The 23,489-nt window shown below is 36.7% G+C and overlaps 1 protein-coding gene across 5 annotated transcripts in view; it reads right to left on the bottom strand.

Annotated features, from left to right (window-relative positions):
• Positions 1-2,721: 2,721 nt before the first annotated feature.
• MYB (MYB proto-oncogene, transcription factor) overlaps positions 2,722-23,489 on the bottom strand; it is a 42,951-nt gene continuing 22,183 nt past the window's right edge. For 2 of the 5 annotated variants that reach the window (XM_034418856.3, XM_087887194.1), the window contains 7 exons: positions 22,421-22,786; positions 21,174-21,313; positions 19,586-19,700; positions 18,211-18,336; positions 16,163-16,273; positions 14,378-14,485; positions 2,722-4,137 (listed from right to left, as the gene is read on the bottom strand). In XM_034418856.3, the coding sequence (XP_034274747.1) occupies positions 4,021-4,137; positions 14,378-14,485; positions 16,163-16,273; positions 18,211-18,336; positions 19,586-19,700; positions 21,174-21,313; positions 22,421-22,786 (1,083 nt within the window). In that variant the 3' untranslated portion in view covers positions 2,722-4,020. Of the gene's footprint in view, positions 4,138-14,377; positions 14,486-16,162; positions 16,274-18,210; positions 18,337-19,585; positions 19,701-21,173; positions 21,314-21,566; positions 21,636-22,420; positions 22,787-23,489 lie in introns of all 5 variants that reach the window. The other 3 variants (XM_034418858.3, XM_034418859.3, XM_087887200.1) reach the window with 2 other exon arrangements.

The raw sequence follows: 23,489 nt of genomic DNA, 5'->3' as shown, positions 1-23,489 counted from the left end.
GAACCTGAATCGTTGCCAAACTTCTTAACAGGTAGCAGGGGAAAGGCATAATTTATTGCAGTGCTTAACCCTTCCTTCACCCTGTTTTTCTACTTCTCTAGTTATATGGCACAGATGAGGAATAAAACTCTTCACTTTCCATTTCTCCAGATCTGCCCAACTTTGAATGACTAGAGCAGGGGTGTCAAACTCACGGCCCACAGGCTGAATGCGTCACGCAATGGCCACCCCACCCCCGTTTTAGTGAAGGAGAAAAAAGTTCTGATGCGTCACATGATGACATGATGCCGCAGGTTTGACATACCTGGACTATAGGATCACTCATCCAATAGGATCCATTCAATTTGCTTCAAAAGCTAACACTCATGAGTTAATAAGAACCCCACAATCAAGTTGTAGTTAAATTGGTATCTAAATTTACGGACCAGTCTTTTGTTATCATATAATATATCTCTATGGGTAGTTTTGGAAGAAGTAAATGCCAGTTAAGTTAATAATGGCGGAAAATAGTAGAGATATTTTGCAACATGCTAATTTTTTTTGTGTATCAGCACATGAATAAGGTTTCCTAAACTTAACTCTCTTGAACCTGTCATTTCAAGGTTTCAACTATGGGGTTTCAATAACTGAATGGATAAAGAACATCAGTTTAGACTGTTGATAGAGGTGACCAAAGAGGACAATGAAGAAATATTGTAACACCAATTCCACCTCTTATGCATTTGCATGAAATATTATGATATATTAAGAGGCGTGGCATGCATTGTAATATAACAATTATTTTTATTTGGTGTTGTCATGGTAGACTAATTGGAACAGTATTATATACTTACGTAGTTAAGACATTTTGTTAATTTTTACTGCATCTTTGTTGATTAATAGTTAGATTTAGAGATGAGTTTATGAAAAATGGGGCAAGATATGGAATGAAGATGTATTTAGTTTTATTTTAAATAAAATAAGGTAATGTTGAATATACTTGCTGGTTTCTTTTTTAATGTATTTTTGTGTTAGATTCTTGTATATTTTTATCTGCTTAATATAGTTCAATAAAATTCATTGAAAATTTGGTGTTTAAAGAGAATTACATAAAAATGGAACAAATTATATTGAAAATAATTAGTAATGTTGGATGTGAAAGATGCACAATATGTTACTATATGGTAAAATGGGTTTTTGTTCCTAATAAACTTCTTGCAATATTCTCATGGATAGATTGGGAATTGGTTTATGCCGTGTAATTGTATTATTTTCTGCAAAGACTGGATTATCACTGCTTTTTCAGAGATTATTTCAAATTCTCCTGAAGCTGCAACACATTATCAATTGTAATCAAGACCAAAGTTGTATCAAAAGTATCTTTTACAAGCCATTTTGTGGTTAACAACTGCAGTCCAGTCTTATTTGGCTTTTATTGTATTGAATGCTTTGGATAAAATATATCTCTTAGAAATATAGGAATGTTATGTATCAAAACTCCAACCCTTTATCTTTATTATCTGGTCCCACAGTACAAGCCTAGTTAACTAGAGATTTTGAAATAAGACACTTTTTTGTATATACTGGTAGATATCGGAAATTTCATGGGCCTTTGAATTGCTTTTTAAATTACAGGCAAAGTTTTGGTACTTTTTTACATTCTATGAAAAAAATTAGGTCAAAATCATTTAAATGTGTTTGTCATGTAGCAGTAGATCTTCCCAAATTGTTGCCCCACCACCATGCCCTTTGGATATATTACATGAAAACACTGTGGTCTGTTTGAAAGATGATTGCGTTCCTTCACTGACATAATGCCACAGCTTATGTCTGTTTATTGCAGGGTGGATAAAAATCTATAATTTTTTTTAAAAAATCAGATTTTTTAAATTTAAATTGGATTTTTTTTATTTAAATTGGATTTTTTTGATTTTTATCTAATTTATTTTAATAAAAAACTTTTGGGGTAAAAATCTATCATAAGATAGTTTTCTATTTAAGATACATACATAATTTAGTTTATTCAGCATGAAATGGAGCTTAGTTATGTAGCATGAGGCTGTATATTCTGCAACACTGGGACTATTGGTGAGTCAACAGTGGGTCAAAGGAGTAGCAGAGATGACAGTTGCTCTTTAAAAATTATGATTTAAATCAAGTTGATTTAAATCAAGCCTTTTTACTAGTGATTTAAATCGTGATTTAAATCATGATTTAAATCAGTTTGATTTAAATCAAATCCACCCTGGTTTATTGTGACTTAACCAAGTCTAAGCAAACCATGGTTTATAAAACATGTGAGCCAGACACAACATACATTAGGGATGTGCTGTAATTAAAGCAGGTTAGGGTACTCTGGATCCACAAGTACCTTTTCTGTATCTCTGGCTGCTCTTTAAAGGCACCCCATCTTTCCCAAGGCTGACAGAGGAGTCAAGCAGGTTCAGAAAAATATACATCTGAGTTGCAGTTTCACCACCTCAACTGACTGCAGACAGAATTATTAAAACCTTGCCATATTGTCCCATGAGAATATAGATGATTTTCTACATAGACTCGTATGAAACAAGAATTTGGTTGTTTTAGTTTTGAAATGGCAGAAACAGCTCTGACTTAAAATAGGCGAAGCTTACACATTCTAGTATTTTGCAAAACTAACAGAACAAATGGACATAGTCGAATGACGTTCTTGACGAGTTTGCTAAAATGCCAGCTTATCTAAGGTAATAAACAAGCAGTTAATTTTTACAAAATGCCACACTTTATTTATCTACAAGGCAGTACAGTGTATTATAAAAAGTGCAGACAAGGCTGCACCTAATTCTATTAAGGCGGCAATGTCCGACATAAAAAAAAAGCCACTTTCTCTTCACACTGAGAAAAATTCAGATATGGCAGTCCCAAGGCCATAATTTTCTTTTTGAATTGTGCAGAGTCCATGTATGGAATCTTTAAACGTGAGACAATAATTGAAGACATAAGCAAGATTGTGTTCTCCCAAAATACTAAAGATCTGCATTCTATGTTTTCAAAACCTTTGAAAATACATACATGTAGGCACATGAAAACTCTCAGTAAGTGTTTCAAAATATTGCTTGTCCAAGAAAAGGGGGAGCATTAAAACAATATTGCAAAAATCAGAAATGCTAGTGCATAGTCAAATAGCTACTTGCTCCCCGACTAGGGTTTTATTTTTTATGTAAAACTTTATGGTCCTTTAGTAGTCCATCTACATGCTGCAAGTCTGCAGCAGCAAAGAACATTACAACTTAAAAAAAAAAAAAAACCCAACCCAAAGTCCATTTGGCATTTACAAAATTAAATTACTGAATAAAAATATAATTTGTTTTCATAAAACTATGCTTCATACAGTAAAAATAAAAAATAAAAGCAAGCTTTTCTTAATAAAAAAGGAGAAGCTATCTAGATCTCCATTAAGTAGAACAGTACTTCAAATAATTAAAGGTAAGTGAGCATTTACAGACAAGGTATGCCCCGCCTTAACTTTTAGAGTAGCATTTGCAGTAATGCTTTTCTTGCAGTATTTCAGACCAAGACATTTGTTCAATGATTTTAGCATAAGCTACTGATTGAGTGCCAGCTCTCAAAAAGAAAAAAACCAATAAAAACCTAGACAACATTTTCACTGGCACTGGAACTCAGGTAGCAACTCTTCACTGAATTAATACTGTGCACTTGATCTCCCCAAACATTTTTAATCATTTAAAATCACCGTGTCGTTAAAATCTGCGTAATTATTAATAACTGCATAAAATTGAATACCTGATAACTTACAGTAAAGCATCATCAATGTAAGAGAACGTTGATCTGTCCGTTTCCCTTTTTAAAGTTGGGTGAATTCCAACCTGATTAATATATGCTTTTGTGAATGTATGCACTTTGTGCTGCTCCCAAATGTTGTACCATAACAACAAACAAACAAATATACAAAAATGTTTTTCTCCCATGTAGAAGAATGGTAAATCTAAATCAACTGTTAAAGTGTTTTGAAAAGAGAACGTAATGCTTGTTGGTGGACTTTTACATGACCAGAGTTCGAGCTGAGAATGCACCCATGTATTTGCGTGCTGGGTCGGAAAAAGTCAGCTGATCTTCCGTCTTCCCGCAGAAAGCTGAATCCCATGTGTTGCTAAAATGCTAAAGACAAAAAGAAGAGAGAAGAATTGAGAAACAGCGTTTTTTTTTTTTTCCCTCTTAGGAGTGTGACATTGAGAAGGGGGAAGTCCAAAGGCTGCCATACAAACCACAATGATAAAATGACAATGGAATGTGTCACAGACACAAGCCCTGGTCTTTTGTACATGCATCTTGACCTCAAATACATAAATCAAATGTATGGAATTGTAGTACATGTTTCATCACTTGTTCCTGTCTTGGATGTTCCAAGGGAAGTCAATGGGTTTCTGTCTAAAACACATAATCCTGGTCCCTTTGAGAAGCAATAAAGTACTCAGGAGGCGACTTAATCTCATGTAAAGACCAGACAAGAAGAGCTCAACCCTGACCTCCAAAAACCTGTTTATTTTAATTTGTTACCAGCTTTCTAATTTGGCACTCTTTCTCCAATCTGCTTTGTTCGTAAGATTAAACTTCTGATTGCTTGGACAAGAACAGATCGTTACATTTTGATTAGGAATCCGCTATTCTCAACCTTTTATTAAGCTTTGCGAATGTGAGCAGGAACAAACTTCTATGTTTTGTGCCTCTAAAAGATGACTATTATCTGGTAGTCATGTTACTTTCAGGTCATTTCTATGAGAATAATTCTGATGTTGCAATGTGGTTGTTTATTCAGTATATGAATCATAGGGTGCAGCAGGTAACATGAAATTCAGGGTTATGATAAAATGCATGATAGATTCAACATGACATCAGTCTCCATTGTCCTGTGCTAAGGGAAACAGTGAATCTTAAGACTGCCTTCTTCTATATCACCCTGCTTGGATGTTAAGATCCTTTAAGAATCTACTGGTGCATAAGAGAAGAAATAACAACTGCAAAACTTCCCATGTGCTCTTTTAGGTATGCTGAAGCAGAGTATGTGCGTGAAATCTTTCTTCTACTTCTCCTCCTCCTCTGTGACATTATTATATTTATATTTGGGCCCTTTCAAGTTTTTAGGCTTTGGCCTATAAGACACTATGCATTGTGTGCTTTAGCAGACTGCTGCTACTTTTAGAACTGCATGTCTATTCTGTATGTCTTGAACTGAAAAACAGTGTATTAAAACCAAGCTAAGACTTAAAATCTTTATATTAATGCACAAAAGGAGGGTTAGTCTTCCCTAGAGAAATGTAGGGGGAAAGGTGAAAGGCCTGCTAATAGAAACACATTTCTTAACTACAGTCTGTGTTTGCGATGTTTACAAAGGTTGAAAACTCAACACAACACTGTGTTGGAAAATGATAAACTTGTTCTATAGTCTTGTAAACTATCTCTTGCTGCCTCCAGTCATCAGGAAGGACAAAAATGTCAACATACTATGGAATTTGCTGACAGAGATAAGTACTGCTTTCTTCTAACCCATTTGTTAAAATTTACTGGTAGACAATCAGAACTGGTACTTTCACAGCAGCAATTCCAGCAACACTAATTATAAAACCTGCAAAGACACACAACTGTCTATCTCTGTGACAGAAAAAATACATTATGGCATGGAATACTATATATGGTTTTTTAAACATGGTCATTCATTGACCATCCAAACCATATAGAGATTTTTGTGACTGGGATCTCCAATGCCATTTAAACTGTATTTCCATCAAAGTAAGTTTTTCGATGAAGCAACACTTGCTTATTTCTGACTTGATTAATGCTCCTTAATCAGGACATTCCCATATCAAAATGATGTGGTGTGATGTAAGCATTAGACAAAGTTAAATTTTATCCATTTTTTTCCAATGGTATTACTACCTTGAGTATGCTGCAGAACTAAAATGCAATTTAACCAAGAATCGATTTTTAGATATAACACCATAAAACTCCATATCAGAGATATAAAACTCCATAAAATTAAAATAAATCAAAATCATCTAAATCCTCACAGAAGAAAACAAGTGATGAGACAAAGAGTTTAACCCTCTAACGTGAACCTGAGTTAACTATGCATTTTTTTCCTGATCTATATCTCTCCCTTAGTTCTTTGGTCTTCAGTAGTCCTCTCATTAAGCAATCAATCTTCATGTCAAAAACAGTCCAAATATGTAGCTATGGATTTGTAAAACAGCACCCTCCCACTAATAGGGTTTTTTTTTACACAGCATAATCCTCTGCAAACCACAGTCAAGGGCAGGTGTGACATACATTTTACCTCACAGATATACCACAGTGCTGTTCCTCTTCATGATTTCACTAGACAGCCTCCACTCTCGAGAAGCTGGTTAGACTTCCAGTAATTTTCAACACTGTGTAACTCCACTGAGTCAGATCTGCTCAGGGGAAATAGCAGCTGCTGACCAAATGACTGATCTCTTTTTGTAAAGGATACTGGAAACCCAAAAAATGGTTCTGATCATGGAAAATGATGAGCTTCTGGTAAGATCTGCAGGGAATAGTGGCAGCAGTGGATATTCCTTGACATGATATGGGATAAGGCATGAAAGAAAGTGTTTCATGTCCCTTCTACTGATTGACTAACAGGTTTCCTTCTTTTAACAAAGAATAGCACTCATGTATATTGACTAAAATACATATCCAGAACATACTGGCCAAAACTGCCCACCTGTCAAACTAAGAGAAAGGATTTAACAGATCTGATTTAACAGAGAAGTTGATAAATACAGTCAGAAAGTGACTGTGTGAGTTTAATTTTGAACAAAAGTGATAAAACCTATGCAATAAACCAAAATCTGATTTTGTCTAGTCTGCTGTAGAAAACACATACATATTTTGCATATGGAACTAGAAACTCTTAGGTTAGGGATTGCTGCATGTGGTGTTCTAAAGAATATGTGAGAACAAGCAGTGAGTTTTGGGAAAAACTGTGCAACACTCTGAATCAATGACAATTGCTTGATTGTGCACTGTATTTTTGTTTGCTTTGAAGATTTGGTTTTAGCTCTATTTGCATGGCAAAAGAACGAATATAAATCTGAAAACATGGTTGTTGAAATGATTATGATGAAAGACTGAATCAGTGAAGAATTCAAGGGTGTTAAAAATTTCTGAATCATTTTTAATTTTTGGTAGCATGAAGAGTGAAACTTGGGGGAAAATGGAAAGGAAAAAAAGCAGAGGAAATGAGAAAACTGCAAGAAAAAAGTATGAGTGTTGTATGAAAAAATATTAAAATATTAGTCTTCCAGCAGAAAATATGAAAAATATTTTAAAAAATGCATATTAGAGTATGAGTGATGGAAAAAGAAAAGGCATTGTATGGTATATATGTAGAGAAAGATAATTGAAAATAAACTTTCAAACAGAACAAGAAAGGCTTCTTCCTTGCAGAATTATGGCTGAAAAAACAGAGAAAAAACTGAAAGATTTTGATGAATATAAAAAATTGAGAGCAGACGGTTAAATAAAAATCACCAGCAGAAATGAACGGAATTAAAAGCAAAACTGATAAAATTGATTTCTAATGAAACAGACATGAGGGAAGGCTGGAAGGTGTGTTTCAGAGATTTGTATAGGAATATGTTGGTGTCCAAGAAAAATACTGATCCAAAGAAACTAATAAACGCTTTGAGAATACTGAAAAAATAATGATGCTAATGTAGATTATATAACTGGAGAAATCTTAAAATCTTAAAAAGGGGGTGAAGTTTTGCCCCCTGTAGACAGGGTGCGCAACTTGGGCGTCCTTCTGGATACATGGTTGAGTTTAGAAGACCAGATAACGACCGTGACCGGGGGGCATTTGCCCAGATACGTCTGGTGCGCCAGTTGCATCCCTACTTGGACCGAGATGCCCTACGCACAGTTACTCATGCGCTGGTCACCTCACAGATTGACTACTGCAATGCTCTCTACATGGGGCTGCCCTTGAGGACCACTCGGAGGCTTCAGCTGGTGCAAAATGCAACCGCACGGGTTGTGATGGGAGAATCCCGATACTCCCATGTTACACCCCTTCTGCGCGGTTTGCATTGGCTACCGGTTGCCCTCCGGGTGAGATTCAAAGTGCTGGTTATGACCTATAAAGCCCAACATGGCTTAGGACCAGGATATTTGGTGGACCACTTACAGCCAGCAACGATATCCCATTGCCCGGTTCGCGCCCATAGAGAGGGCCTACTCAGGGTGCCGTCGGCTAGACAGTGGCGGCTGGCGGCCCCCAGGGGTAGAGCCTTCTCGGTCGGTGCGCCCACCCTCTGGAATCAACTCCCCTTGGAGCTCCGATTAGCTCCTGACCTTCGCACCTTCCGTCGGGAATTAAAAACTTGGCTTTTCAAATCACTTGACCTGGACTGATGATGGGGTTTTAATTGGTTTTAAGGGTTAATTTTACATTTTTTTAGATTTTGGTCTTTATTTTATATTGTGGCTTGTGTTTTATTGTTGTGAGCCGCCCTGAGTCCATTGTGAGATAGGGCGGCATATAAACCGAATAAAATAAAATAAATAAATAAATAAATAAAATAGGGTTGTGGCTTATGAAGTGGCTGCGCAACTTGCTAAATGTGGCTGTGAAGACTGCATTCATGGCTGATGACTGGAAGATTACAGTAATTGTTCCCTCTTTTACACTATAATCTGTAAAAGCTGTGTTGTAATGCAACCAATTACATGTTCAGACTTCAAGATTCTGTGGATTGATGACAACTCAACTCCTGAACAATCTTTACCCTAGTATCCAAAAATTGAATGAGAATGGATCAAAGGGTACAGGAATGTATGTTAGCTTTCGCTTTGAACATTTTATAAAATGATTTACAAAAGCTTTAAGGTATATACTGTAGTATACCAGGTCCAAGTTTTTCATATGATTCATTGTTTGATAGGGAGAAGGCAAATGTTATTCCAAAACGATAAATGTCCCTGTATGACTGCTGCTCTTGTTTCACATGATATATAATGTAAACAGTGGCCTGACCTTTTTATCTAAAACCTACAGAAATGAGTAAGGATTGATATTCATTACAAGCACTCTGTGACCTGATAATTACCAGGCACAGTCACACCCTAAGGCTCATCACAACTTTGGGAGTCTGTTTATAAGCAAACAGAGATGGTTGATTTATGAGAACAAGTTTGAATACCTTCCCTTTCAAAGTGTTTGACAAGGTTCAAAGTAATGATGGTCTTATTTCTTGCTCTTCATTATCTATTCTAGGCTGAGAGAGCTATCCCACTTGTAACATTACCAATGTTTTTGGGTGAACTAATACTGAAGCAGATGCATTGTATTAGTTACCATATGCAGCTCTATATAAAAATATTCCTGTTGCTCTCATAGGAGCTGGGAATACTTTCAATTGTTATGATATGACAGGTTTAGAAGTTGGTTTTGCACACATGAGCCCTTGGAATTCTCAGCTATTAATTTCATATTTGTTTATACACATACAGACACATTCATTTCAAAAAATAGGATAGAATAGAATAGAAGAGTTGGAAGGGACCTTGGAGGTCTTCTAGTCCAACCCCCTGCTTAGGCAGGAAACCCTACACCACTTCAGACAAATGGTTATCCAACATTTTCTTAGAACTTCCAGTGTTGGAGCATTCACAACTTCTGGAGGCAAGTTGTTCCACTGATTAATTGTTCTAACTGTCAGGAAATTTCTCCTTAGTTCTAAGTTGCTTCTCTCCTTGATTAGTTTCCACCCATTGCTTCTTGTCCTGCCCTCAGGTGCTTTGGAGAATAGCTTAACTCCCTCTTCTTTGTGGCAGCCCCTGAGATATCGGAACACTGCTATCCTGTCACCCCTAATCCTTCTTTTCATAAGACTAGATGTATGTTAAATAGTCCTTCTTGACCTGGTAATATTTCACTGTTCTATTTATTTTTTTATTAAATGGGGTGAGATTGTTAACTGCTCATTTTATAATATAAAGTTATAATATTAAATGATATTAAAGAGAAACAGAATAAAAGTAATCCAGAAGAAAGCAAGCTATTTCTTTCTAAGGCACAAGTACGGTAATCGCATGGATGCTTAGGGTAAAACAAAAGCTTTGGATGCCACAGAAAGAAGGGAAGGAAAAGTCACAATCAGATTTTGCTAGACATTAATGAAAACTTCCAAACCCTCTGAAATTATGACTAGAGCTTACTTGCTTCCAGAGGACTAGAAAAATAGCACCACGGCCAAGGAGACACTATTGAAACCAACATGTTTTTGCTGCCTATAGTGAACAGAATGCTGCTGCTTTTGTTCCCTCTCGTTGTCTTCTTGAGATGATTGCTCAAAAGCAAAACATGCTGCCTAAACAGTGACACATTTTTTGGCAGGTTTGAAGACAGGTTTTTGTGATCTAGTCCTATAGCAGCCATCCTTGGTCTGGATGCCCTCCTGTACTACATATCTGAAGTCTCAGAATAAATAATAATGGCCGTGCTACCTATAGAATTCTAGGAATTGTAATCCATCCATCTTGAAGCATTCTCACAAGGTTTTCTTGCAGGAATGCTTTGTTAGTCAACATTAGCATCCAGGTACTCCCACTGCTTCCTTCTTAATGATGCTCACTAATTTAACCAATTTCATTGTATATATGATGTACAATGACAATAAAGGCTATACTATACACTAATAGATGTTTAGGGTTCCACTCACTTAAAATTGCCCCTCATTAATAATGACCTTTACCATAAACCACTAAATTTTCACTAACTGCCATGTGACAATGCCATAGACAGATCAAGGCAACAGTGGTTCTCATGTTTCTATTTCCTTCTTTTCAATACAGTTTAGTTGGAGCTACTTTTAACTTGGTCGTGCCCCATCATTGGCGGCCTGTATGTTTTGCATTAGACCACAGATCCTATGAAATTGTGGGCAATCCTTGTTATCTCACCCTCTCTTGCAAAACATATTTCTTTTTTCAAAGCAGATTTCCTATTAGCACTTTTTAAAAGTTAAAATATGGATAACAAAGGTAACTTTTGTTATGTTTACATTATGTTCACATATTACCATCAAACCATGGAATATTTTCAGCTGTGTCACTCTTAGTTCATTTTGTTACATCATTAATCCTACCTGCATATCCTTCTTCTGGCAACTAAATTATCTCACTTATCCTGTAACGTGTCTTCTGTTGCCTCAGGGAAGAGTGAACAGTAAACAAAGTCTACAGAGTTTAACTGGGATATCCAGTTAAGTAAAAGTGAACCTCCAGGGAAAACACAGCAATAAAGGCAAGACTGTGCAAAGCTGCTTTCTTAAAACTACTCAACTCAATGGCAGATTCACATATTACATTTTCCTGCAAATAAGTACTCAAGAAACAAGGCAGGATCAAACCACTCTTCTCTCATCTGCCATTGTCTATGCTAGTGAATTCCAAATATTTTCAGTAAAATGTTTTTTTAAAATATACCTCAAATTTATTATATATTGGTATACAGGAAGAAAATATTAGAATGTCTATTCATTCATGTATGTATATTGAAAATATAGCCTGATATATAGAAATGATTTTGCACATTGAATGTAAATGTTTTTCTTAATATTCAAGAGTAATAAAATGAACGAATGAATTATCTAGCTGTCCAAGCCTAGTGAGGTCAACACTTTTCAATCAATTAGTCGAAGTTTAAGATATTTTCTCCTCTGATAGTGGCAGCTCTTCTTTATCTCTCTATGCAGTCATTTAAAAATTATTATGACTTCCAAAGCCCCTAAGGTGGGTTTTGCTGAATTATGGTGCTTCTGCAGAAAAATATTATCTTCGAGCAACACTTACATGAAAAGTTTATTTAAAACAAAATCCCACCCATCTATCCCACTTCTACATCTGAATTGTTAAGTTTCCATAGACAACGGAGACAACTGCTAAAGCACTTTCACTGCATGAGATTAGAACATGTTGAGGAGCCTCATAACATTTCTTTTGCTAGTTTGCTTCTTGAAAGAAATACCACACCAAAATTGTTGGGTATTGACATAGAATAGAATAACAGAGTTGGAAGGGACCTTAGAGGTCTTCTAGTCCAACCCCCTGCTTAGGCAGGAAACTCTACATCACTTCAGACAAATGGTTATCCAATATCTTCTTAAAAACTTCCAGTGTTGGAGCATTCACAACTTCTGGAGGCAAGTTGTTCCACTGATTAATTGTTCTAACTGTTAGGAAATTTCTCCTTAGTTCTAAGTTGCTTCTCTCCTTGATTAGTTTCCACCCATTGCTTCTTGTCCTGCCCTCAGGTGCTTTGGAGAATAGTTTGACTCTCTCTTCTTTGTGGCAGCCCCTGAGATATCAGAACACTGCTATCATGTCACCGCTGGTCCTTCTTTTCATCAGACTAGACATACCCAGTTCCAGCAACTGTTCTTCATGTTTTAGCCTCCAGTCCCCTAATCATCTTTGTTCTTCTTCTCTGCACTCTTTCTAGAGTCTCAACGTCTTTTTTACATCGTGGCAACCAAAACTAGATGCAGTAAGTGTGGCCTTACCAAACATTATAAAGTGGTATTCATCAGAGATCCTTCTTAGGAAAAATGACCAAAGGAGGAATAAACATAATGAAAAGCTGGCAACCCAATCCAGAAATGGATTGTGCCCAAATGCCTGGAACAGTTGTGGAGGGCAGGAAATTTAGCTTCTGTGTACATTTCCATAGGCCCTCAAAAGGCATCACCATCTTTTTAGGTTAACAAAAGGAGGAAATATCCTGTACAAACATATTTTCCCTTTTTGTGATCCAGCCCACCAAGTCATTGAATGGACTACGTAACAGCTTCTATCTCCTGATTAGAAAGGGGAAATGGATCAGGAAATACACCATCTGAGTTCCCACATTCAATGATTTAAATAACTGCACACAAATACAGATTTATTTACAGTCTAAAAATCTCTGGCTACCCAAGAACTGGAATGGGAAAAAGCCCATTTATTTCCCATTTGTGAGTTCACACAAAAGAAACAACAATCTAATGCCAACTTTAAGTTAAGATAACAAGCCATTTCTGTTTCATTTACTTAGGGAATAATTGTTTCTAATGTACTTATTTACATAAATAGCAGTAATAAAATAGTCTGCATATTCTGTTGGCTCAGCTCTGTAGAAGTGATTAAGAATAAATTTTCATGAACTTGGCCAACATAGCAGTAATTGTTGTCTAATTTATATTTGCAAATAGCAAAGCCGGAGGCAAATTTCCATGTCTTATGCCTACGAGACACATTCAAGCATTATCACTTTCTTAATAGGTGAAATAGATTTTCATCATTAGGCCATTTTATGTAGGAACAAGAATGAAGCATGTGAATCTAATCTTGTCTACAGTAGTTATCCCAGATTCTACTGAACAGTGAGAGTTGTTTCTTATCATTATGTTCTGCTTCCAGGCTTCCTGAAGGTATCTAGCAGACTGCAGTGAGAAACTAAGATAGTAAACTAGATACAGATCTTTGGTTTCATCTTCTAGGGTTTTTCTTATGATTATAAAAAATGCAATGTATATCCAACTATTCGGGAATAACCTTGCTGAATTCAAAATGATTTATTATGAGTGGACATCCACAGGATTGTACCGTAAAGGTTTTTACATCAGTTTTCTATTGGAAGCTAATGAAAAGATCCAGAGCACTGATCCAACTGGCTCAGTATTTTCCATGCAGACTACCAATGTGGTTCTGTAGAGAGAACTTCTTTTCAAGTCTATCTGAAGACGTCTGGTACTGTATTAGGTTCTCATTCCCATTCATAATAAGTCTGAGTTCTACCACTCAAAAAGACAGTCCTGCAGTGTTTGCTACTCTTCCATTCAACTCAAAACTCAGACTTCAAATTGAGTTTCATGTGGTTATCTGGTTGAAAATAACCTGATCTGAGGAAGTTCATATTTCACTGTTACAAAAACAAGGACACCGGAAATGGGGAATCAAAAAATATCAATGTTTCTTGGCTTCCTTTCCCTTTACACTTCAACAGGGCACCCCAAATCACTCCTCCCCACAGATTGCAGAAGAAAAGAATGCCACTGTTCCACTACTGTCAAGAAAAGTCAACAGGTTCAGTTATGTTTTCCCAAGAGCTCCTTGTTCCTGAAATATTTTACTTGGTCAGTAATACTGCATTCAATAGCTAATTAGGTTTGTGTTAAATTCTTATACAAACACATCTACAACATTTTCCCCTTATACAATGAAGCGAGATCTTCATGTTTTACAAACAAATTATTCTCTGGATTGAAAGAATTATTTCTCTATTTGGAAGTAAATTCAAGGATTAGCTATGGAATTTTACAAAATGAAAATTTTTTACCTGAAGTGGGCTACTTGATGATCTAGATCTATGAAATGTGAATAATTTATGATTGTTGTCTTCTTCTTCTGGTGTAGGCATCTTTAAATGTGAACTGGTCAGCAGATTCTGGAAAAAAAGACCCACAATAAAATCTTAACAGTGTAAGAATGATATTTAATACTGAATATGATTGTTTGGTTATCTCTCCCCACCCTCCTTTCCACCCTATCACATTGCATTTAAATAATATTTGGAATTTTGGAGTATTCAAATATTGGAATACTCTGAAAAAATAAAACAGATAGCAGATAAAATTAGAAGGACTTTAAAAGACTTTTTTTGTAAGGGACAGTACTGCATACAGGTAGTTCTTGAGTTATGATGGAACCCGGGACTAGAATTCCCAGCATTAAGCAATGCAATCATAAAACGTGATGTCAAATGATTGTATTGCTTAGGGATGGCAATCCTGGTAGTTTTAACTTCACAACTGCACAGGTCATCAAGGAATGAACTCACATGACCATAAAGGGAAGAGATGGGAGCTCCAGGTAAGCCAGCTGGTTGGCAAAAGCTTACCAGGTACTATAAAGTATGGGTGGATACTATAGATCAGGGGTGTCAAACTGGTGGCCCACGGGTTGGATGTGTCACGTGCAGGCCATGCCCGCCCCAGCTCGACGAATGGGAAAAATGATGCAAAACATCATGTGGCAGTAACATGATGCGGCGAGTTTAACACCTGTGCTATAGATTATGAGGAAATGGGTGAGAAAGTGTCAACTTGCAATCTCCCACTGGCTTCTCCACTGACCTAACTTGTGGGAAGCTAGCAGGGAAGATCGCAAATGGTGATCAGTGTGAACTGGTTGCCAAGTGCTCGAAGTGTGGTCATATCAGTGGTGAAATGTAAAATTTGTTACTACCAGTTCTGTGGGCGTGGCTTGGTGTGTGGGGGGTAATGTGACTGAGTGGGCGTGGCCAACTTTTTTTTTTTTTTTTACTTTTAAAACCATTTTTTCTATAACCTCTTCGGCCGAAGAGATTGTAAAAAAATGCTTTAAAAAGCCTCTGACGATCCCAGCTGAGCTGCACGATCATCAGAGGCTTTTTTAAAAAAAACTTTTAAAAGCATTTTTTCAGCCAGAGGTTGTAGAAAAAATGCTTAAAAAAAAAAAGCCTCTGATGATCGCGCTGCTCAGCTGGGCATGGGGGGAGGGGGCAAGGGATTTTTGCTACCGGTTCTCCGAACCACCCGCCGCCCTCGCTACCGGATCAAGTGATCCGGTCCGAACTGGGAGCATTTCACCCCTGGGTCATGTGACTACGGGGATACTGTGATATTTGCAACTTTGCAGACTGGGTCCCAAGTCCCCCTTGTTCAGTGCTGTTGTAACTCTGAACAGTCACTGAACAAGTGGACGATCTGCACAGTCCTCCAAATTGTCACAATCTTTATCTGAAAGAACTTTTTAAAGAACTTCAAGTAAATGTCTGAACTGACATTATGCTGATGTTATACAATCAAACCAAGTCACATTAACGAAGTGGCTACTAAATAATGCAGGACCAAAAGCTGGCAGTTAAGCAGAGAAGGAAATTATCATGAAGTAGCTACTGAGAAAGGTAACAGCTACGAGTAAACTAGTAGGGAAAAGGGAAAAAAATTTTTTAGGAGGAGTGCCCAGATATGGGGTATTCTTTTCTTATTTTGGCCTTGGACCAATCAAGGTTGCACAAACGAACACCACAACAAAAAACACCCTAGCCCAAGATGTTGAGATGTAGGACAGTAATACATACAGGAACGTCTTCTGCTGATGATGCATATGGGAAAAGCTGTGCGTTTAGCCCTTCCCCTTCCCAACTATTTGAGCAAAGGAAGTTTTCTGCTTTCCCTGCTGGAGAATCCACCTGCAGGCAGGAACAAAAGCCATATTAAAATAAGAGTTGATTGACACATTCTGTCTTGCTTAACAGCAAGTGCGTTTTGACATAAGCTTTGGCACCAAACCTAATTCAGTCAGCATTCAATGTCCTGAGCTGCTCCACACAACAGAGATAAGCGAAGTGTTTCGAGTTTGAAAAAGCTGTTTTTGGTGTACTGAGTGTGAAAGAAAACATACTGTTTTGTTCCAACATGAAAGCATTTAGAGAGTGTTTGGACTGGGCTGTTTGAAGAATTATGATTAGGCTGCTTTCTTCAAATCTCTTCCACCTTAACCAACAGAGAAGCAGGAGCCCATTATGTCCTTGCTGCTATTGCTTTAGCCTATGTGGGGTAATACAGGAGTGAAGTGTTGAAAAGAAGCAATGAAACACAAGTAGAAGACTATTGGAGCTGCCTGGTAAATTATTGCTTTTCAAAAAGGTGACGTTTGAGTTTTCACCTGAATGCACCGCTGGGTCCCCACTGGTGCATGTTTGTGTCCATTGCTTTGCTTCGTACCAGAGGTGGTATTAATGCTACAGAAGCTACTTAGATGTAAATACTACTGGTGCAATACTGGCTTGCTCAGATTTGCCATGCATATGCACACTTTTAGAACTTGTTTTAATGTTACTGTGATATTATTCATGCAATTCAAAAGCACTAGCAGCCTTTCTCTCCCACCTGGCAGTCACTAGACACCCCACTATGCAAGCAAAAACATTAGGCAAAGAAAACGTTGAGTTTGTTCTTTAACTGCAAAAGAAAGAAAGAAAAAAGATTTCCCCCCAAAATGTCAAAAAAATAGAAAGGTCAAAACCTCAGGAAAATCTCTCAAGGAAATGTACTAATTAAAAACAATATTAAATAATTTAACTGCTCTTTTTGTCCTGCAATCTGTTGGAGTGACCCATAAGGTTTGTTTAAAGAAATTGAAAACTGAATTTCTTTCTGAATGGGCAAAAATGGGTGGGTAGTAACAGATGCTAATCAAAATAGATTTCTCAGTTGATGAACCTATTGTCTCTAAGCATTTTACATTAATATTTTCAATTAAAAACCTTGTCCTTCGCTAATTTTTCAGCAGTTAGGATATAAACATCAGTCAACATGACCACCAACCCGCTTACTTTTCTTGCCCTAAAGTGAAAAATAAGGAACTAACACCTGGTAATAAGTTACTAGAACCGGAATGATTAAAATATTTTTGAGTTTTGTTCTGAAGGAACGCAGAACATTCAAGTGCTCAATTACTCCAAAGGAACAAGCCAATTCAACAAGCCAATTCAAATCCTTCTCAGAGAGCATTTTGAATGGGGCAAATCTGTTCCAAGCTTGAAATAAATGGATTTCCTGTGTCATGCACACCTCTAACAATGAACTCCAGCACTCAGGATCTGTTCACTTTATACAGATTTAAACTTGCTCCTATTTGATTGATATAACATGAATTTAGCCAGATTTCAAAGGCATTTCTTTTCTACTAAAGATTGCATACTATGTTGAAAGATGTCTTTTCACTGACTGGATTATAAGCCTGGACATGTTTTGTTAAATGCAAATTATTGCTCTACTACTGATATCCAAAATAATCTAAACTTAATAGAGAGAGTAGTGGAATTTCATGAAATTGGAAGTCAGAAATAGCAGTACTGTAGTGTCTTTTTTAGGACTATTAAATCTTATTGGACTTCCTATTGGCAACTTCATGTGTTACTTTCAATTAACCAAAGTTTAGAACTATTTCTGAATATTCTGATTAATTTCCCAAAAATGTAAATTGGAGTAGTAAATTCTTTTCTGAAAGTAACCTGCCAAAGTTGATTTCCTGAGGCAGTGCCTAAAGTGATTTAGAAGCATTTGTTGGCTTCTAAACCGAATGGAGCTTAAGGTAACCTTAAGGAAATATGGTTTAACTTGCCTCTTGTTTTATTTTCTTCAGCAAAGGGGAACCATTTTCACATAGGCTGGATACAATACCAGATTCATCAGACTCCTGTTTGATGACGTCTTGCAGGTCATCCACCAGGTGAGTTGGTGTTTGAGGCTAACAGGAAGAGAGAGAAATGCACATGAACAGCAGAAAATGCCTTATAGTAGAGCTAAAACCCAGAGGTTTATTTAATTTGGTGTGGGGCTCCTGGACTGCTTCCCAAAATTGCCACAAAAATTTAATGTGACCTCAGGAAAAGAAATGGTATTATCTATATTTCAATCTTCAAGGTGTTGGCTATCACCTTTAAAGCGCTCCATGGCATAGGGCCTAGCTATCTCCGAGACCGCCTGCTGCCACCGACGACCTCCCATCGACCCGTGCGCTCCCACAGAGAGGGCCTCCTCGGGGTGCCATCAGCCAAACAATGCAGGCTGGTGACCCCCAGGGGGAGGGCCTTCTCTGTGGGGGCTCCCACCCTCTGGAATCAGTTGCCCCCTGAGATAAGGAGAATCCATGACCTCAGTGCCTTCCGCCGTGCCCTTAAAACCTTCCTTTTCCAACAAGCCGGGCTGGCCTAATTCTTTTTAAGTGTTTTTAATTGTTTGGTTTATTGTTTTAATTAATGGGGCCAAATTTATATATATTTTTTAACTGTATTTTAATATTTGTATCTGATGTTTTTATTTGGCTGTTCACCGCCCTGAGTCCTCAGGGAGAAGGGCGGTATACAAATTCAAAAAATAAAATAAAATAAATAAATAAAATCACTATAGGCGCAAATTAAATTAAATCCAATTTGATCCTACTAACTTTCGGCATGCAGTTCTTGGCTTGTTATAGCCGAGTGCAGTCATGTTCCTCCATTCCCAAAGATTATGTCCTACTGGAGCTTCCCAAGAAACCTCATTAAATCACCCACTAGCTTCCTATTTCTTTTTTTTTTTATCACTTCTGAAATTCTGACAGGTCTTCACTTTGGCTAGGCTGGATGCAAACATGCCTTCTCCTGTCTGTTCGGGTACTACAAAAATATTTCCTTTTATCAGTGTGTATGTTTTTCATTGCTCTCTCTACAAAGAAGCCCAATGACTTAAATAAATAAATCCTATCCTAAAGAAATTTCAGGGTAAGACAGCATGACTTCTGTTTATCAGTTCTTCTGCAGGCTATTGGTTGCATATATCTTTCTGAGTTCACCACAATAACGCTATCTGCCTTTCCCTAGGTCTGAACATTTGTATTAATGTCATTTCATCTTTATATATTTTCATTTTTGCTTGTTTTATTTTTTCTGACTTCTGGTCATATGGCTGTTAACAAAGGGTTGCCTGATCATTAAATTAGTGCTCTTTTTTCTTACCAGCATTTTTAAGGGTCCGTATTTTAATTCTTGAGCTGCAATTGCATTTTTAAATGGAGTTGGCGTTCGAGGAGAACTCTCTAATATTGATCTTTTGATAGCTGGAGTTCTGAAACTTATCAAAGTGAAAGAAATAAAGAGTTGGGGGAGGGGCAAGAGAGAGAAAAACAAGTTTCAAGACATTAGTTGAAATATTTTGCTTAGAATGCAACTACTAGAGTATTGCAACAACTAGAATGTGTTACAGCTGTAAATTCCCAGTTTCACTCTCCCATTTATATTATGGAAATATTCATACTGGCTTGTTGTACAAGCAAGCTACATGTATTTATTTATTTGTTTGTTAAACTTATTTGCACACAATTATTCAAACACTTAGAAGATGATACAGAATAATGAATTTGTTTAGCACTGTACATCTAGTCCTCATTAAGCAACAGTTTGAAGTTTTGATAGTGCTGAAAAAGGGGGCCGGTCACCTTTCTTCATAGTTGTAGCAGTCCCAGCCTCCCTGTGGTCCTATAATCACAATCTGGCCACTCATCAACTGGCTCACAATTGCAACAGTCACAGCATCATTGTCATAAGATCACCATTTATTTCCAACCTTCACTGCTGGTTTCTCACAAGCAAAGTCAATGGGAAAGCTGGCAGGAAGTAGCAAATGGCGATCACAAGACTAATGGGGCGCAGGAACTATGCGGCATTTGCCCTTGCAAGTCAGCACTTAAGTCACATGATGCTGCACTTTACAACTGTATCGCTTAGGAACACAGTTGCTGGTCTCAATTACCGCTGTTAAACAAGGCCTATCTGTTTTTTTAATTTCAACATCAATTGTTTAAATAAAGTAAATTACCTGGTGTAAATGAAGTACTTATTGTGAATATAGAATGAACCTATACAGGTAGTCCTCTACTTACAACAGTTTGTTTAGTGACCATTTGAAGTTACAACGGCATTGAAAAAAGTGACTTATTACCGTTTTCCATCATTGCATGTTGAATTTTCACCATTTCACCAATGACCATTGCAGCATCTCCATGGTCACATGTTTACATTCGGATGCCTGACAACTGACTCAACTTTATGACAATTGCAGTGCCCCGGGATCATGTGATCCCCTTTTGCAACCTTCTGATAAGCAAAGTCAATGGGGAAGCCAGAGTCACTGACCACACATGTTACTGCTTTAAGAACTGCAGTGATTCACTTAACGAATGTGGCAAGAAAAGTCATAAAATGAGACAAAACTCAGTTAACAAATTTCTCACTTAGCAACATAAAGTTTGGCTCCATTGTGGTCATAAGTTGAGGACTACCTATATTATATATTTTACAAACAGTTTATAGAAAGGATTCTGCTGTAAAGGGATAATATGAGATGTAACTCTCAACCCCATGACAAAACTCTCTTTATGTATCTTGACACCTTAATTATATTGAAAGGTGCTTTAAGCACCAAGCTATCTTTCACTGAGAAAGGAGAAAATAATTTGCACAGCAATTCCACACACATACAAAATATCTACAACATTCTCACTGAGAGTTGAAACTGCTGTCAAAAGTATAATTTAAGAGGACTTACGAATTATTTTCTTTCTGGCTCTTAAATCCTTGGTCTTTTTGAAGAGGTGTTGTACCGACTTTGTGATTACACAGTGGAGTGGAACTTAAAATGGGATTGTCCAGATCCAGACTTTCTTGGATAGAAGAAGTGCTGAAGAACTGCAAATGTATATTTTTATGGAATTAATGGTTTTTAGCTTTTGAAACAGTGTAATCAAGTAAAACCAAGAGAAGTGAAGAAAAGGAACTCACAGTGTAACTTTGTGCATCAGTACTAATTTCATCTAAGAGTCTGTATGCTGTTATGCATTTTGATTACTGTATTTCCAAAATTTTACATTTCTATTGCTTAAGCCTATTCAAATCTATTTTTTTTAGATTTGTTCCAAGATGATATTTAAAGAGTAACTACCTGTTTCAGTGGAATTTTAGCTATCAGGGAAGAACAAATTTGCTTTCTGAAGATTGTTGAATCCTCCAGCTAAAGTAGAACAAACATAGGATTTTTTTTTTAATAGAAACAAGTAAAAAAATATAATTCCCTATTTTCTTTGTTAAAACATTACTTTGCTTTAACAGTATGGGTAGTAAAGGATGCACAGAGCTTTTAAAATGTAAAATTTGGTTTTGTTTGCAAAAGACTGTTACCATTTAGAAAAGAAACCCAGAACTGCAGTACTAGTAAAGATGAATTCATTAACTCATCATTTTAGATTGTTCCAAGAAAAGGTCCAGCAGTTTATTTAAGCAAACACTTTTATGTTTAAATCTTCTATGTGACCAAGACAATTTAAGTATATCCATTCAACTGATTTGTAAGTCACATTGCACAGTTCCTCCAATACCCCCCAAATTTATTTTCATTATTAGGTTAATGTGATTTTCTTTTTTAAAAATGAACTTGTTAGTACATAATTTGGAAGTTATTGTTTAGCCCAAATTCTGGGATTATATGAAACATCCTGCAAAATGGATGAAATAAAAAATGATTACGGGAAATAGGAATGCTAATTTTGGACAGATGAAGGAAATTACAAGGCAGAATAAAGCAAACAGACAACAAATCCTCCCCAAATCATCAAGAATTAAGTATACAGGTAAGTTAGATTGTTTGCTCTCTAAACTCAACAGTGGGTAGATTCAAAATCAGAATGCAATTAACAAGCACAGCAGAGATTAGTCATTTGCCCCAAAGATTAGTTTCTCCGTGTTGTTAACACTTTACTGACTTAGAGAATTAGTAACATTTAAACAAAGTTGCTCTACCTGGGAAGGAGAGAAAGGCAGGCTTTTGACAGGGGAATGCTTAGGAGTTGAGCTGCTGACTTCAGCAAGAATGAAGGACTTATTATGACCATTGGCTAAATGGTTCATGGAATGGCTTCTCTTTGCACGCAGAATGACCAATGGAGCTGGGCCACATTTGGAGCCAGTCAAGGACTTTGGTAAGGCAAAGGAATCCTGACTCAACATGGCTTTGCTCAAGTCTGCAAGAGGGTGTCCTTCAGGCCTACACACACTGCTGTCTGTTTTCTGAAGCTGTGGGGTTCTGTCTGAGGGAACCTGTGTAGGTGAAGCATTTGATGTTTCTGAGAATTCAAAACTGCTGAGATCACCCCATGACGACAGATCCTGGAAACAATGGGGGAAGCCACGAGTCTATGAGAGAGTGCATATTCCTCCCACCTATTTTAAGAAGCTCAACTGAATTACTAACACAGAATTAACCAAAGGAGAAAGATTGATTCCTTTTAATTGAGTTTGACCCAATTGTGATACTTTCTCAAAATGTAAAAATTTAAGATACAAATCATCCTAATGATATATTCCAAAAAAGAACAAGCTTTATCTCAAACTGGCTGTTCATTCAATTATAAAGTCTTATTACACAAATATATTTTACTGACTAAATTTATACAATAGCAACATCCTTAAATGGAAAATTGTGTATCAATCAGTATTTATAATGTTATAAATGTCATGTATTTTTAGTTTATTAAAACTCTTGTCGCAAATTACAGTGCTTAAAAGTAACACATATTCTTACTCTTCAGTTAGAATCTTTAAAAATACAATGATTTTATTGAAATTGTGATTAAAAAAAAAAAACCATCAGCACTATAAAAAAGCTGGGATCCAGAAGTCTAATATATTACTGAAATAAGAGATGAAAAAAGTGACTTATGACTGTTTTTCAGTTACGATCTTTTTTTTTTTTTTTTTGCTTTAATTTATATGCCGCCCTTCTCCGGAGACTCAGGGCGGCTTACAATCCGTTAAGCAATAGCCTTCATACTTTTGTATATTTATACTTTGCAGTATCCCCATGATCTTA

This window comes from Pantherophis guttatus, chromosome 1 (assembly GCF_059756535.1).
Source record: "Pantherophis guttatus breed Tessera chromosome 1, ASM5975653v1, whole genome shotgun sequence".
In the NCBI taxonomy this organism is placed as follows: Eukaryota; Metazoa; Chordata; class Lepidosauria; order Squamata; family Colubridae; genus Pantherophis; species Pantherophis guttatus.
This window is presented reverse-complemented; position numbering and strand designations above follow the sequence as displayed.